This window comes from Sinocyclocheilus grahami, unplaced genomic scaffold, assembly GCF_001515645.1.
Source record: "Sinocyclocheilus grahami isolate Dianchi unplaced genomic scaffold, SAMN03320097.WGS_v1.1 scaffold366.1, whole genome shotgun sequence".
Taxonomy (NCBI): Eukaryota; Metazoa; Chordata; class Actinopteri; order Cypriniformes; family Cyprinidae; genus Sinocyclocheilus; species Sinocyclocheilus grahami.
In genome coordinates, this window is record NW_015505545.1 from 207,973 (window position 1) to 226,070 (window position 18,098).

Genomic DNA, 18,098 nt, shown 5'->3' on the forward strand with positions numbered 1-18,098 from the left:
ACTTGATTCAGACAAAACCAGCTGCTGTTTACACCTTTATATTCAGTTGTCATCACTAAACAAATTAATTCTCACTTTCCAGCAGCTTTCCTGTCAATTTGATGTTTTTTGAGAAAAATGTGATGGCAATATTGTGGGTAATATGTTCATCCATCCATCCCCTCATCCATCGAAGGGTCGATTTTACACTTGGGCTTTTAGAATAATGGAAAGGCACTTAAGATGGCAACACGCTTTCCACCAGAGAGAGCAGCACGAGGAAGAACATTGAGAACATGTTAAATTGTGTTATGAAATAGGGCTGTAGAGTAAACGTGTCAAGGGCAAGACGACTATTAAAATCTTTCATCTAACCTAAGGTTTAGTATCTGTTAGGCTCATTCTGAGGTAGAAGTTTTTACTCGTCTGGACAAAAATGTACTGTAATGTGGCTTCTTCCACAAATGCAGTACACTTTGGTGGCCTATGACTTTTATAAAAGCAGTAGAAAGACAAACACCATGCTTTTATTCTCTGATCTGTTAGATAGTATTATCTAACATAAAATTTACTTAGCATGAAAAGTAGCTAGTTTTAGAGGTTTTGGCCTCTTCTATATCATAGGATTTGACTTGACTATATCAAACAATTTAAACCAATATAAACGTATAACTAGGTATAAACCAAAATGTAGCCATGCACAACTGAGTGATTTAGGCTTTATTTAGGCTTAATTTTCAGCTGTGATAATACCCGTTCTAGCCTAGTTTTCACATATTAGGATTCAAGACAAGATTGCATATTCTGCTAACATGAAGGAATACAAAATATGACAATTTGTATATAATTTAGGTTGACAGTCATGATTTTTTGAAGGTTTACGGAGGGATGGTTCAACCAAAAATGAATTTTCATCCTTTTGTTTTAAACCTTATGACATTCAATAAACAAATAAACTAAATAAAATATTTTAAAGAATGTTGGTAATCAAACCATTTTTTGTTGACCAAAAACAGACTTTTTTCAAAATCATCTTTTGTTCGACAGAAGAAAGAAGTTCTCATAGAGTTTTGGAACAATATCAGGATGAATAAATGATTACACAATTTTAATTTTGGGGTGAACTTTCCCCTTTAGCACCATTTGTTGAAAAAAGAAAAAAAAAATCAGGCCCTATTTTGAATCATATTCGTGGAAAGTGCCATTTGTGGTTTTCCCCGTTACTCTTTACCATCACTACTGCCGCGGGTTATATGGAGGATTGAGTAGAAAGGCTGAAGCACATTAATAACAACTCCAATGACTAATGAGAGCTCGGCTGGAATAGAAGATATTTTTGGTTTTGTGTCAGAAACTCCTCTATGGCATACTGTATAGGGTTTACTGGCTGCACAGCCTAATACGCTAATTATCGTTTTTTCCCCTGGAACTAAATGAACATGCAGCTCATTTGTTAAAAGCAGAACTGCATTAAAGTACAAAAGTACTTAAAGCTCCTCTAATACTCAATAATATACTGTACAGGTAATTAATGTTTTTGCCTTGAGGAATGGCTTGTGTAGATAAGGCTTTACTGTATGGACCTTAAAAATGTTATTCTTAGTGATGTCTTCTATGTTAAGTCAAAGCAGCTGATGTTGCCATCAGTTTTAATTGCAGACGTGCTCTATCAAAAACAGCAATAGCTTCGTCTTAGCTCCTGGAAGGCATGAGAATGGGATTGAAAAGAGAAAGCAAAAATCTAATTATTCAGTCAAATGAAAGTACTCTTATTAAGGAGCCTTAATAAGAGTACTTTCATTTGACTGAATAATTAGATTTTTGCTTTCTCTTTTCAATCCCATTCTCATGCCTTCCAGGAGCTAAGACGAAGCTATTGCTGTTTTTGATAGAGCACGTCTGCAATTAAAACTGATGGCAACATCAGCTGCTTTGACTTAACATAGAAGACATCACTAAGAATAACATTTTTAAGGTCCATACAGTAAAGCCTTATCTACACAAGCCATTCCTCAAGGCAAAAACATTAATTACCTGTACAGTATATTATTGAGTATTAGAGGAGCAAGTACTTTTGTACTTTAATGCAGTTCTGCTTTTAACAAATGAGCTGCATGTTCATTTAGTTCCAGGGGAAAAAACGATAATTAGCGTATTAGGCTGTGCAGCCAGTAAACCCTATACAGTATGCCATAGAGGAGTTTCTGACACAAAACCAAAAATATCTTCTATTCCAGCCGAGCTCTCATTAGTCATTGGAGTTGTTATTAATGTGCTTCAGCCTTTCTACTCAATCCTCCATATAACCCGCGGCAGTAGTGATGGTAAAGAGTAACGGGGAAAACCACAAATGGCACTTTCCACGAATATGATTCAAAATAGGGCCTGATTTTTTTTTTCTTTTTTCAACAAATGGTGCTAAAGGGGAAAGTTCACCCCAAAATTAAAATTGTGTAATCATTTATTCATCCTGATATTGTTCCAAAACTCTATGAGAACTTCTTTCTTCTGTCGAACAAAAGATGATTTTGAAAAAAGTCTGTTTTTGGTCAACAAAAAATGGTTTGATTACCAACATTCTTTAAAATATTTTATTTAGTTTATTTGTTTATTGAATGTCATAAGGTTTAAAACAAAAGGATGAAAATTCATTTTTGGTTGAACCATCCCTCCGTAAACCTTCAAAAAATCATGACTGTCAACCTAAATTATATACAAATTGTCATATTTTGTATTCCTTCATGTTAGCAGAATATGCAATCTTGTCTTGAATCCTAATATGTGAAAACTAGGCTAGAACGGGTATTATCACAGCTGAAAATTAAGCCTAAATAAAGCCTAAATCACTCAGTTGTGCATGGCTACATTTTGGTTTATACCTAGTTATACGTTTATATTGGTTTAAATTGTTTGATATAGTCAAGTCAAATCCTATGATATAGAAGAGGCCAAAACCTCTAAAACTAGCTACTTTTCATGCTAAGTAAATTTTATGTTAGATAATACTATCTAACAGATCAGAGAATAAAAGCATGGTGTTTGTCTTTCTACTGCTTTTATAAAAGTCATAGGCCACCAAAGTGTACTGCATTTGTGGAAGAAGCCACATTACAGTACATTTTTGTCCAGACGAGTAAAAACTTCTACCTCAGAATGAGCCTAACAGATACTAAACCTTAGGTTAGATGAAAGATTTTAATAGTCGTCTTGCCCTTGACACGTTTACTCTACAGCCCTATTTCATAACACAATTTAACATGTTCTCAATGTTCTTCCTCGTGCTGCTCTCTCTGGTGGAAAGCGTGTTGCCATCTTAAGTGCCTTTCCATTATTCTAAAAGCCCAAGTGTAAAATCGACCCTTCGATGGATGAGGGGATGGATGGATGAACATATTACCCACAATATTGCCATCACATTTTTCTCAAAAAACATCAAATTGACAGGAAAGCTGCTGGAAAGTGAGAATTAATTTGTTTAGTGATGGCAACCGAATATAAAGGTGTAAACAGCAGCTGGTTTTGTCTGAATCAAGTACAGTGGCATGCGAAAGTTTGGGAACCCCTTGCAGAATCTGTGAAAATGTGAATAATTTTAACAAAATAAGAGAGATCATTCAAAATGCATGTTATTTTTTATTTAGTACTGTCCTGAGTAAGATATTTTACATAAAAGATGTTTACATTTAGTGCACAAGACAAAAAATAGCTGAAATAATTAAAATAACCCTATTCAAAAGTTTGGGAACCCTTGGTTCTTAATACTGTGTGTGGTTACCTGGATGATCTACCACATTTAAGAGAAAACTTTTGCAAGATGCATTTAAGAGAAAACTTTGAACAGGATGAAGATGTCCCAATTTTTCTTATTTTGCTGAAATATAATTTTTTCCCCATTTAGTTCTGCCCTTCGGAAGCAACAGAAGATACTTGCATGTTTCCCAGAAGACAAATTAAGTACAATTTACCTTGATCTTCAGATTCAAAAAGTTTTCTTAATTCTTAAAAAGCTCTTAATGCATCGTGTTTCCTTCTGGAGCATCAGTGAATGTTTGAACCTTTTTTAATATTTGTGTTTGAGTTCCTTAATTGTCCTCAGTGTGAAAAGATGGATCTCAAAATCATACAGTCACTGCTGGAAAGGGTTCAAATATGCAAAAGATGCTGGAAACCTGAAGAATCTGCAGGACACAGAGGATTTTTCTGAGGAACAGTGCTCAGTTTAACTGTTCAGAACAAACAAGGGACTCATGAACAACCATCACTAAACAAAAAACAGTGGTAGATCATCCAGGTAACCACACCAAGGGTTCCCAAGCTTTTGAATGGGGTTATTTTAATAATTTCAGCTATTTTTTTGTCTTGTGGACTAACTTTAAACATCTTTTATGTAAAATATCTTACTCAGGACAGTACTAAATAAAAAATAACATGCATTTTGAATGATCTCTCTTATTTTGTTAAAATTATTCACATTTTCACAGATTCTGCAAGGGGTTCCCAAACTTTCGCATGTCACTGTATGTTAGATTTTCATTACATACAGTGTCATGATGAAAAAGTAACAAGTCCTTTGATATGTAAGCTTTGTATTGCCAAATCCTGAGGGTAATTGGATAACTAGCCTTTATACTTGAAATCAGAAAAGTACAAGGAGTAATCTTGACCCTCAGGAGGAAAGTTGGCTCTAAATGTATCATAGAGACTGACCTGACATGTGCAGACACTGTGACATCTACTGCAAGTTAGACCTGCTATTCAGGTGACCCATTTATCATCGATCTTTCCGTTTGGCTGTTGTTTTCTGGTGATTTTCTGTAAGGGAGCTTCCCATAACAGCCTTCACTGTGTAAGAGCAAAGCATAAAAGAGGTTTCATCCATTTTGCAGCCAGCACACTAATTTGACTTTCAGGAATTATTAAACATATCACTGAATTATCAGTACACATATGATATCTCAACCTTGACATGCTTTAGCATAAATGTTTCTCATTCATACAGTTGTGCTCTGCTTTCTGTCATTTCCCTTCTTGTCGCTGTTTCCAGTGAATTAATAAAACATGCTCTGTCTGTGTAAAATGTCCATCAAAAGGCCTTTTTAAGGTGTTCACAATCCCAATGGCCTTGCAAGACTGTAAAGCAACCGTACAAAGTGCAATATAAAGTACAAACACTGTATAATGTCTCTAGACATACACAATTTTCATTCGTGTAATAAACTACTATACACTGTTATGTAGACTGTTTAGAGTCAATAAGATTTTTTTTTTAATTCTTTTATTCAATAAGGATGTCTTAAAATAACTGTAACAAAAAAATGTATTTCAATCAAATCTATAACTGTTTTCAACATTGATAGTAATAATAATAAATGTTTCTTGAGCAGCAAATTAGCATATTATAATGATTTCTGAAGGATCATGTGACACTGAAGACTGCAGTATACATACTGGTAAAAAAAAATGTATAGCCTGAATGCACTGTAAGTCGCTTTGGATAAAAGCGTCTGCTAAATGCATAAATGTAAATGTAAATGAGTAATGGTTGCTGAAAAATATATTCAAATATAATTTATTTTTTTAATCGTAATATTATTTCACAATATTACTGTTTTTACAGTGTTCTTCATCAAATATATTGCAGTCTTGGAAGGCATAAGAGGTGTCTTAAAAAAAAAAATCCTACTGACCCAAAATGTTTGAACTGTAGTGTAAAAGGGGTTATACTGGTTTTATGGCCACATGAAACGTTGTTCCAAAAAAAGAAAAAGAAAAAGGTTTAGTCAAAATATGACTATATTTCATCCAGACTCTCCATCTCCCAGAAGCTAAAACTCCATAAGCTTAATTAAAACTTGAGAATCTTCATTAGGGCTGGGAACCGACAGGCCTCATATGATCGGATTATGAGATTTGCTTTGGATTCACAAAATGAAACCAAATGTCTCGTTTGAACTCAGGAGGCTTGTTCTAGTGTCTCTGAAATATTTGATGGGAAAAAATTAAGCAGTTCATAAAAACGGTTCTCTGTGAAGACTGAGAGACAGAGACCATCGGAAAATACAAAACAAACAAACATCAAGGCTCATTATCATAATGTTTTGTGATAGTGGCATTATAATGTCACATTTCTGGGGTCTGCATCAGGATAAACTAAACTATTTTTGCACATTCATAACCAAAATGATCCTTAAGTTCCTCATCAAGGGAATGACATTAACAAACACTCAAGTATGTTGAGAGACGAAATGTCTTCCAGCTAGTGGGTTCATTGTGCAGATTCTGGATATTGACTTCTTATATTCACACAAGAGCTAAAGTCATAATGAGACCATGTTTTCACACCATTATCATCATCATTTCAAGGAAATATAAACATGTATTGGCATTTAGCTGTTTGTTTTTATATCAAACTTCAGTTCCTCAATGCATTTCTCATTCCATATAACATACGTTAAAACAAAGCAAAACAAACAAAAATCGAAAAAAGAAAATAAAAATATGAAAAATGTTATATGGATATATATTTTTAATGGAATTAGAAATGCCTTTACTTTGAATTATTTTTATTCTGATACTGTTAGCGCTTTGTAACATTTATAAAACAGTAAAAAATAAATGAAACACCATCTTGATCAGTGTCCAGATCAGTGTGACAGATGTCCTGATGGTTCGCAGTCTCAGCATGCAAAAAAACAAGGCAAACAGAAAATACATCCCAGCTTTAGTCAGACATATCAAACTGGAATAGAAGGGGAGAAGAAAAGTAACTGGTAGAGAGACAGAAGATGAAGGAAACTGAAGATCAGCCATCTGCTTTCAGTTTAATATTCTGATTGGACGACAATTAGAACAAACAAGTGAAAAACGTTGAGTCAGTGATCCATGGCATCATCTTCTTCATCACTGCTTTGAATAAAATCATCCTCAATATTGTCTACAGATGGTCCAGCTTCATCATCATCATCATCATCATCATCAGCCCCATGCTCTTCACCACCCAGCTCTGCTAACAGCTGCTCCGTATGCTCAAACATGGGTGCGTCCTCACAGCGCAGCTTCACATAGAGCTGCAGATTAGAGAAAGAGAGTGAGAAAAAAAACACAGATCTTATGATTATTATCAGAGGAATAGTGGCAGTGTTTGTTCAGAGAGTAAAGAGAAATCTCAACTTTAACTGCAGGCTTGGCATGTTTTGCAGTGCGAACAAGTTGCCACTAAATCAAAACTCTCTTCTCCTATATATTTCTCTTATCTAACTCCTCTTTTCTCCATCTTTCAAGGACTTTCATCTCTCGTTCTCTCCCTCCGTCTTTCTTCGAGAAGGTCCAGTGCCAGCGAAGTCAGCTGGCAAATTCCACAAATTAGTGACTCCTTTCCAAGCACAAACGAAGCGAGTTCTGCATCAGTGGGAAACTGTTCAGCCAGTGACTGAGTGCTTGCCAGGAGAGGAAGAGAATTCAATCCCCCCACTGTCTCAACTCTTATCACTGTAAAATATACCCTGAAAGAACATGATAAAAAAGCAATTCTCGATGTGACTGCAAAACAATATATTGCCCCACACTTTCTCCCTTTGCTTAATATAAGAACGCTGGCTGGGGATTTCATCCTGTTTCAGCAGGGGAATCAGTACAATTAATGTCAGAATGTTTTACAGTTTCAGTGCAAAAAGTCAGTTAATTTCAGCACAAATACATGCAAGCTGATGTAAAATGAAGAAGCTCAACATAATGAGAGCTGGGGAAAAAAAATCTCCAAATAAAGACTGCATTCACAGCAAACAATGTGATAATGCATTAAATAATATGTCAACAAGAAACACTTAAAATTACACCATAATTGGTGTAAAAAAAATAAAAAAAAATGCCCAAACGCTCAGCGCTCGGCACGCTCCTGGTGTTTTAAAAAACGCGGTGCTCCCATTGAGAACAACTGAAAAAAATACGCAAGCCGCGGGGAAAAACGCTTTGGTGGACACAGGGCCTAAATGCTGCGATTTCAATATTCATAAGAATTTATTTAAGGATCATAATTAATTAATTAAGGATTAATAAGTCTGTAAAGTTTACATTTTAGGTGTCGTCAATACGTCAGTATTGTACGTTAAAATACTGTAAATACGTCAGTATCGTGCGTTTTAGTGCCTGTGAAAACGTAAGTAAATGTACATTTTGTAGAACCACGTTTTGCGTAAAATACATACAAATTCTCATGAGATCACGTTGGTTATGCACACTGTGTGAAGTGATTTGTTAATGCAAATCATGACCAGTACAAGGTACAGAAAGATATATGGTAATAATAATAATAATAATAATTAAAATAAATAAGTTCTAAAATTAAAAAGTTAGCTATGCACACATTTTTTGAAGTCATCCACATGCATTTTACTGTATCAATTTATCAACGGATATTTAATTTTAAAGAAAAACAATTATGAAAATTCCTAAAATATTACTTTAGTACTGAAAGATTGAACTGTATGCACATTGTGTATTATTATTTGAAAAACTCACAGTTAAAAGAATTGGTTCAAATTTCACCTTCCACAAAAGCAGCATATTAATTAAAGAAGACTGGATTTTCTATAGAATGCATGCGATTACTTATTACTAGTAGTACAGAAAGATAAATAATCGGAATAAATAAAATAAAAAGTAATCTACATGCTACTGTATTAATAGTAACAATGTATCAATTGAGAGTTCATTTCAATGTAAAAATTATGAAAATTTGTAAAGAATTACTTGAGTGAGTACTCAAAGACTGACGGAAACTAGACATGAATACGAAACAGTCTTAATGTGATATAAATGCGGCTAATGATGGCAAAGCTAAAAAGAGCACAGGCGTCAGACAGACTTGCACCTCGTCAAAAAGCCATGCAGAGAGCGTACAAACTTCCTCAACTTCAGAAAGCGTCATGTGAGAATGACTAATGCACACTATTTTTTCTAAAGGTCACTCCTTATGAAGTATTAGCAGTGCGTTTGGGGTACAGCCCTCTCTTCAGTGAACTGTAATCATGCAGACGCTACTCTAACAACCAGACTTTAATTAAGAAAGCACATTTCTTATTAATACTTGCAAGAGAAGTCATTTAAAAAGCTGGAGAAAGTGACCCCACAACTTATCAACCTCTCCTTCACTGTTCTTTCCTCTCTTTCCTTCTTTTTATTTAATGAGTTTTAGCACCACAGAACCTTATTTAACTCCCTCAGGAGCGAAACCACAGAGTCCTTCACACTCGCAGACTAACCAGGTCATCTCACACACACATACTGTCAGTGGGCAGCCCGTTGCTCCCTTATATCACCCTCAGAGCCGTGGGAACGGTCGCTAAGCAACAGCGAGTGGCGACAGTGCTCTCTGAGCCTCGTGGGATCTCATTTACGGACCGATCATAAGACCTCAGGAGAGTCTGAAACTCCTACCTGCTCTACAGATCTGACCTTCACACACACACAAACATTAAAACCGTTGGCCACACAGGTTTAGTTAGACCCATGAGGGCATTTTAACACAATGTTGGTGTGTGTGTCCATGTACTGTAGGGCCTTTTCGCTGCCGGATATCAAGGTTAATTGTGATGATAAAGCAACGCTTAAACGTTAAACTCACACTGGCTCACAGGACCAGAACATTTGAATGTCTTTTGAATGATTTGTTATATACTGGTTAATGCATAACTGGAGTGGATAGCTACATCGGATGGTCATTGCAAACGTTACTGTACATTTAATTCCAGGTTCAGCACTCAAATTAATAGATCAATTTGTACCAAAAGGACCAACATTTCTACGTAAATGTAACATGCCTGATTCGGAGAATAAAAACACACAATTTACGAATCAGAAATCGGCACAGGCAATTTTAAGCTCTTACATGAAGTATTATAATAAAGAAGAACATTTTAAATTGTATTTTAAGCGTATTCATTAGTTCACTCGCATTAGTCACCTAAAAAGTGACTAAAATTTGTGAGTGCTTGAGTGATGGAGCTCAAGAACCAATCATTCATAAAAAAAATAACTGCAGTGCATTAAATTGTATATAATCAAATAAATGCAGTGCAAATATGCACGACAGAATGATAGAATGACAGATAGAACGACAGACAGACAGCACATTCAGTAAATAGATGGCATGACAGAATGATGGATGGATGAAACAATAGATAGATAGCTAAATAGAACAACAGATAGAATGATAGATGAATGGATGGAACAACAGATAGACAGATTTTGTGGAAAATGCAAGAAAGGATTTAAAAAACAGACCTCAATCAAGATCTTTTGACAGAATTTCATTAAGTAAGGTGACATACAGTATCTGCACACATGGGAAGACCTGTCTCCTCTGATAGGAAAATGATAATTATATCTCTAAACTTAACACATAATCCTCCTGGGAGCAATACACCGAGATGACTTTCCACAGGGATAGAAAAAGCACTGCATAAAGAGAATGACCCTGTACCTCTCCACCCACCCCTTCTGCAAAATAAATAAACGAATTGAGAAACACTTGTGCCACAGCTCCTGTGATTTGGATTCACAGATCTGACTTGTGTTTATTTTAATCAGTCTAGAGGAGGACAGCGCTCCAGCTAATGTGTTACCTCAGCAACAGCCACCATCTGGAGTTCCACCCTGTAATTACTGAGACCCGATCTCCAGTCCCGATAAGAGTTACACTCCATCAGCCACTGATACACACACACAGTGTCAAAAACACCTTCCACAAACCCACAGTTCACCCATCACCCACTCAATCTCCTCATCTTCACATCCTCTAATAAGCTCTCAAACATGAACACAGCGGAAATGTTCCTCCTGGAGGAAGCTACTGCTGAATACTATCTTCCACTTTTTGCAAGCAATCCCTCCTTTATCCAAGACTTCTACCTTCTCCACTGATGTATTTGTATGTTTTGAAATGGCAGCTTTGCAGAGGAGTTCTGTCTGGGGGAAGAAGGTCATTGCTGAAGAAAATTGGCTGGAGGTGGTGATGGGGTGTGTGTGTGTGTGTGTGTGTGTGTATGTACAAGCGGAAAAGAGTCTGCGATCTTCTGCTATGGCCATCATAATCACTTGGGAACAAGCACAAAAATTTATTTCACACACACTTTTGCGACTGAAGACAAACCACATACCCATACACAAACACATCTGTTTCTCTGTGGTGTGGATATTCAATAGAGCTAATGATTTTGAGACCGTAATCCTAAACCACCAAACCCTCACATGTTATCGTATTTACATTTAAATGATTAAGGATTAGATGCTTAGTGCATTTTTTAAAGGTTGTTATTTTCCTTAGAAATTATTTGATTCTCACAATTCAGGGAACAAAAAAACTGAAATACATTTAATTGGCTATCTAGATGAGGTTTATTATCATCTTTATATTGTTATAGAAATATTTTCTTTCGCTTGGATCTAGAATTATTCATTAAGTAAATTATACACAAAAACATGTGTGCATATATACACACTACTTTTTTTGTATGTACATCCATCCATTTTTAAACCTAGGTAAGACTGCAGAGATATTTTACAATATTTAAATGTGTATTTTATAAACATAAGGTTTTATTTAGATAAAAATAATCTTAGAATGTTACAAAAACATACAATCAGACTAGCATCTAAGTATCTAAGTATGACTTCTCTACTTCCAAATACAAAGCAGAAGTTCCCTGGTCCAAGAGTGTGTGTGTCAGGCATAGTGTGCATTTGTATGTTGAAAGCAATGAATGTGATTGTGTTCGTGCCTGTCCTTCCCTCTTTATCTGCCTTCTTTCATCATTCAGATTACCATCAAGGACTCCTCCCACTGTCCTTAAATCACACTCTTCAGGCCATATCTCTCACTCTTGTTCTGTGCCTCTCTTCTGTGATGAACTGCTGGGCTGGACCGACTTCTGATCCACAACTGACCTTACTGTCCAGCTGACAGATAGTCATTTATATCCGCACAGGTTACACACACACACACACACACACACACACTCTTTCCTTTCCTCTTTGCCTCCTGCACAGCTAAAATACAGTGTGACTGCAAAATAAATTTTACCTGAGTTGTGACTTTGCAGGATTTTATTTTGTTTAGTGTTTATTAACATGACTCATCTGAACAAACCAATTCAATAGAATGAGTCAGACATTTCAAATAGCATTTGAGTATGGGCTGTGAAGGACTATTTCATTTCTTGGTTCGACCTCTAATAAGACACCTTTTTGATGAATGAACATTGATCTGAATCATGAGTAAATGATTCAGTGATTAATTCCTTAATCACAAAAAGAAACAAATGTAACTTGCAGAAAGAGTCACAGAATGAAATTGATTTTAGTGAACAGACTCATGGGATCCATCCGAGCAGTTACTGAAATTCTAATCTTGCTGACAATACTCAAATGATAATGTGCAGTTAAAGAAAAAATAAAGACACGTTTACAAGAATATTATTGTATTATTATTATTATTATTCTAAATCACAAAAAATGTTTAGCTTTCAAACACTTCTGTGCATCAAGTCCCAAAAGGTATCAGGGCAGAGACAGAGGCAAATAACAAAAGAATATAGAATATAGTTTTAGTATGATTCTATAAACGAATAAGTGACTCCAATCCTGTATGTGCTCGTGTCTAGCAGAAGTGATTTCTCTAAGAGCACAGTGATAGCACCTTTCTATATCTCAAGAGATGAGAATGGCTCTTAATACATCAAACTACAGACCTGAGCTAAAAGAACAAACAAACATAATGCACTCAACAAAAGATGCTCTGCAGCTCTCACTCAACTGGGAGCGCAGAGATACAAGCAAACAGACTGGAAGGGTTCTCTATAGAGTACATTTATAAAGCATCAGTCTACTCTAATAGTAGGGGTGTGCGATATGACGATAAAAATGTCACCACGATCTGCTTTTGAAGAAATATCGTAGGCTAGTATCGTGCTACAGTGCACATTCTATCAGCTGCAGTTCTGGCGCCTCCGTCTCAATATAGTGTACAATGCCAAATACATTCACATCAGTGTTAACTCAGCGGTAGAGTTACTCTCACGGGACACTGCACTTATTCGCAACCACAAAAGTACATTATTTGCATCTGCTTTAAAGCCTTACTGGTTAAACGTTTCATTCATTTGCTGTTCTGACGTGCGCTTTTTCTGTACACTAAACGTACACTAAATGTACACCGCGCACTAAAAAACCTGTTAAACAGCGCCTGATCACTGAACTAATTTATCTTTAGCGCTAATACTGTCAAAGCACACAAGGTTTATGGATAGGCTCAGTTGGTTATGTATAAAATGAAAGTTAACAGCTGAGAGAAAACGGATGCGTGCCTGTATATTATATGCGTGCAGGTCTTAAAGAGACGGTACTAAACATGCTGCCGACTGTCATTAAAGGCATAGTTCACCTTAAAATTTAATTTCTGTCATTATTTACTCACTCACATGTTGGCCCAAACCTGTATTAATTTATTTCTTGTGCTGAACACAAAAGAAGATATTTTGAAGAATGTGGGTAACAAAACAGTTGCTGGTCCACATTGAATTTGTTGGGGAAAAAATACTATGGAAGTCGCTGTGGACCAGCAACTGTTTGGTTTTCCAGCATTTATTTTCAGCAGAAGAAAGAAGTGAGTAAATGATGGTATAAAAATAAAACATTATTTTTATTTTTGGGTGAATTATTCCTTTAATGTTAATAAAACACCAAAAACACAAAGAGAAAAAAATCACTCACTACTCTTGACCGAAAAATGTTAATACAGTTGCTTTAATAGGAATCAATATATATAGTGTTTTATTTTTACATTTGTTCATTCAATTTCTTGAATACTCCTGCTAAATACAACTATTGTACTTGAAAATAAATCAGTTTTTGTTTTATTTGTATATTATGTGTATTTGTAATGTGTATCTTTCTTCTAATTTTTTAATAACAGATAAAATAATGACAAAGATTTTTATCTTCGCCCACTTTGGCCTAAATATTCACCATTCATTTTTTATATTTTGTTACCTTGAAAGGCTTTGTCTTTATAATAAGGAAATTAGTTTGGCTGTAATGCTCAAACAACTTGCAAAATAGTAAAACCAACATAAAGAATAATGATAAAATCGTGAAATTTCTAAAAAAAACAATTGTGATATATTTTTGCCATATCGCCCACCCCTATCTAAAAGTCACTGTGAACTCAAATATTGCACACCCTATAACAAAGAGTTTTTGAGATTGCATGAGAAATTTCAGTCTTCATAAAAGTTAACACCATAATGCAGTACAACATACTAGAGATTTTTATTATTTTTGTGCACTTTTTCCATTTATAATTACACTTTTTCCATTTATAATTACACATAATATGTGTAATTATACACATATATTATTTGTATAATTACAGGAAGCGATAAGAGAGTATGGGATTTTGAAATGTCGCAAGCCGTATTCGAACTTGAGTTCCCCACATGCTCACCACAGCTCAATTTGTCTAAGCACATGGGCTTTGATGATTACACAATGTTTAAACCTGAGGAAAAGAAACCATCTACAATTGCTATGCTAAAAAACACAGCAATCAATACAGAATATAAATAAATAAGATTTGCACATCTTTTCTCAGCTGTTGTTTGCTGACCCTTGTTTGCTGGTGGTTTAAAATTCCACCTGCTTTCTAAACCTTGACAGATAAAAGACTAAAATGGACTGGAGGGTTTTTGAAAATGAAAATGATATTGAACCTAGTGAATGGAAGAGGTCCAGACTGCTGGAGAAAAACACACTGACAATGATACATTACACATACTGTATTTTCAGCTCTATTCACAATGACAGTGACTAGATTGAGGGACGTTGATATTCTTGTTTGTACTACTAAGTTTTTCTACTGCTGGTTGCCCTAAAGTTATTATATACATAAATATTATCAGTCAATATCAGAGATTTTTGTAATGATTGGTATCAGATAATGTGATATATTGATCAATATTGAATTGTAATATGTTTCATTGCCATTATCTAATACTCATTTAAAATCCATCTTTAAAAACACTAAGGATTTAATACCACTATTAAATGGAATCTTTTGGAAGTTTTAAAATTAATATCCATTTTATTTTACTAGCCTTTAAAACAAGCGATTTCAGTTTTTAATTAAATTTTTAGTTTTTTCTCTGTCTTAAGTCACACGGGTATATTAGTAGCAATAGCCAACAATACATAGTATGGGTCATATTTATCAATTTTTCTTTTAAGCTAAAAATCATTAGGATATTAAGTGAAGATGAAGATATGTTTACCATAAATATATCAAAACCTAATTTTTGATTAGTAATATGCGTTGCTAAGAACTTCATTCGGACAACTTTGAAGGCGATTTTCTCAATATTCTGATTTATATCTCAGATTCCAGATATTCAAATAGTTGTATATAGGGTCATATCCTAACAAATCATACATCAATGGAAAGCTTATTTATCAGCTTCAGCTTTCAGATGATGTATACATTTCAAAAATTAAATTTAAAAAAATGTACCCTTATGACTGGTTTTGTGGTCCAGGGTCACAAATATGACGAAATATCAGTAATCTATCGGTTATCAGTGAAAAATAGGATCATCGCTACGGTTGATTTTTCAACAGTCAAATTGGTCACACTTTATTTTATAGTTAATAGTGAGAACTGAACCATGTCATTTGCCTCAGTAAACTCCTAATTACTGCTTATTAATAGTTAATAAGGTAGTTGTTAAGTTTAGGTATTGGGTAGGATTAGAATACAGTCATGCAGAATATGTGCTTTATGAGTACTAATAAACAGCCAATATGCTAGTAATATGCATGTTATCAAGTAACTAGTTAGTGAGAATTGGTCCCTATACTAAAGTGTTACCAACAAATCCTTACTGAAAATGAATGTCTTCAAGTGTCTGAGTATTTGTCCTGAGGTTTTGCCCACTGTGTCACACCACCACACTGACCGTTAAAGACACAGAGAGAGGCACTAAACGTGGCACTCACTAGAATATTTTTATCCTGACATTTGACCCCTGCAGTGTAAAACCCGTAAACAATGTGAGAGTACCCAATAGCTAGTTTTGAGCTAAAACATACAATCAAAAATGTATGATTCACATCGCCTGTTCTCTATCGCTCTGGAGTGTGTGAAAGACAGCTGTGGGTTCAGATGTGTTCAAATCTACTGCAATCAATGAAATTACACAAAGCATCTACCAACACAGCTGCTGTATATATAAACATAGGGTTGAGTAAAATACATGTGTGGAAATACATACAAATACACATAAAACTGTCAAATCACAGAGAAAATCTGCACCGGTCAAGTCTAAAACACCCTTGCATCTCTTCCAGAAAATGTTATATTAACTCAGATAGACAATGGAAGAAAACAGCAGACCTGAAACATAATTTGTTTAATTGGAATGTGAAAAGAGCGTGAAGACAGAAATTAACAAACAAATTGTTTAACTATGTATATTAGTTCCTCGAGGTCACACAAGGTGTGTGTTCAAGTGAATGTGCTTTTCGAGTGTTTTGCTAGAGGCGATTTCAAGAGCTGCCATGGTAAGTTACAGACAGAGCAATGAGATGCTCAAAACTGGTCATTTTGCACCCATGGCTGAGCGAGACGCTTCACTAATGCTGCAGTAACATTGTGACGCACAATGTCTATATTGCCACACAGAACAAAAGCTGATGAAATGCCTTCTGAATTTTTCTTTCTTCAATTTCCCCTCGAGGATCGATAGAGTGTGACTGTCTATTCACGAAGCAAGAGGCTGGAGCATATATGCATCATAACATAAGCATGATAAATCATTATATGTAAGATTATTAATGGCTGAAAATATGGTCATGCACTCAAAGCTCAATCAATACTGTCCAGATCAATACAGGACTAGGAATGGAGGTAATAAAGAATAAAAAGAGACGTACTGAGGGATGAAGAGAGGAAGAATGAGCTGATGGAGATAAATAAGTGACATGAAAAGGAGGAGAAAATACTGAAGAATACAAAATATTTAAGTACTAAAGAAGAAACAGTCCAACTCACTGAAATCCACTGCATGAATATCGGTAAAAATGTACATGCATCCTAGCCAGTGTAAAGCATCCTTGCTGAATTTCTTTCTTTTATTTAAAAAAAATTAAATTATTTCAACATTTGATTGGTAGTGTACATTAATTATTAAATAAATGTTTCATGCAAACTGTTGATGCTGACAAATTTGAGAGAAATAATTAATTATTAAATAAATAAAATGTAGTAATTGTTGCTCATCTCATGTCTTCCCAAAGTATATGACTTATCTTTTTACATAAAACACTAAAGGTGAATTTATAAAGCAAAATTCTTGAGTCAGATTATTTCAATGAATTAGATGATCAAGACCATGTGTCTCCCCGCCATCTCCTTGGGATGGGTCCCTGGCCTGGGCTGCACTACACGTCTCACTTTTTTAATGCATCACAAACTAGCTGAGACACACACATCTACACGTTAAAAACATAAATACAAAAATAGACATATAAGGTAAATGGGGCATGTAGGTAGTGGCCAGGGATGGCTGGTGTTTTGGGGGGCTTTGGGCCCTGTTGCCCCGCAGCATCTTTCCCTAGCATTCCCATTGTGGCATGACATGGGCTGGGGATTAAGTTATGGTATGTTGTTGTAGCCACTGCGGGATGAGAGGCAACCCCAATAATTATTAAATATGTATTAATTTATAACTTAATATTATTATTACTTGCCCTCTTCATTGTCCTCCACCCTTTCCCAGTCTTATTGAAATTATTATTATTATTATGGTTATTATTAATATTGTTGCTAATAACATTTGTTGTCTTTTTTTTCTTCATTTGTAAAGTTATACTACTAATATCTGTTAGGCCTATTAATCTGTTAAAATACAATTTCATTTGCATGCTTCCTACCCCACCTCTAGACACAATGTCACACGCACGCACGCACGCACGCACGCACGCACGCGCGCACGCGCACGCGCGCACACACACACACACACACACACACACACACACACACACACACACACACACATGCACACAGACACATG

General features: G+C 35.3%; 1 protein-coding gene across 1 annotated transcript in view; it reads right to left on the bottom strand.

The window, feature by feature from the left end:
* Positions 1 to 6,563: 6,563 nt before the first annotated feature.
* The window catches only part of LOC107549224 (probable assembly chaperone of rpl4), an 84,168-nt gene continuing 72,633 nt past the window's right edge, over positions 6,564 to 18,098 (bottom strand). The window contains exon 11 of the mRNA XM_016230225.1: positions 6,564 to 7,046. Coding sequence (XP_016085711.1) covers positions 6,852 to 7,046 — 195 coding nt within the window. The 3' untranslated portion in view covers positions 6,564 to 6,851. The remainder of the gene's footprint in view (positions 7,047 to 18,098) is intronic.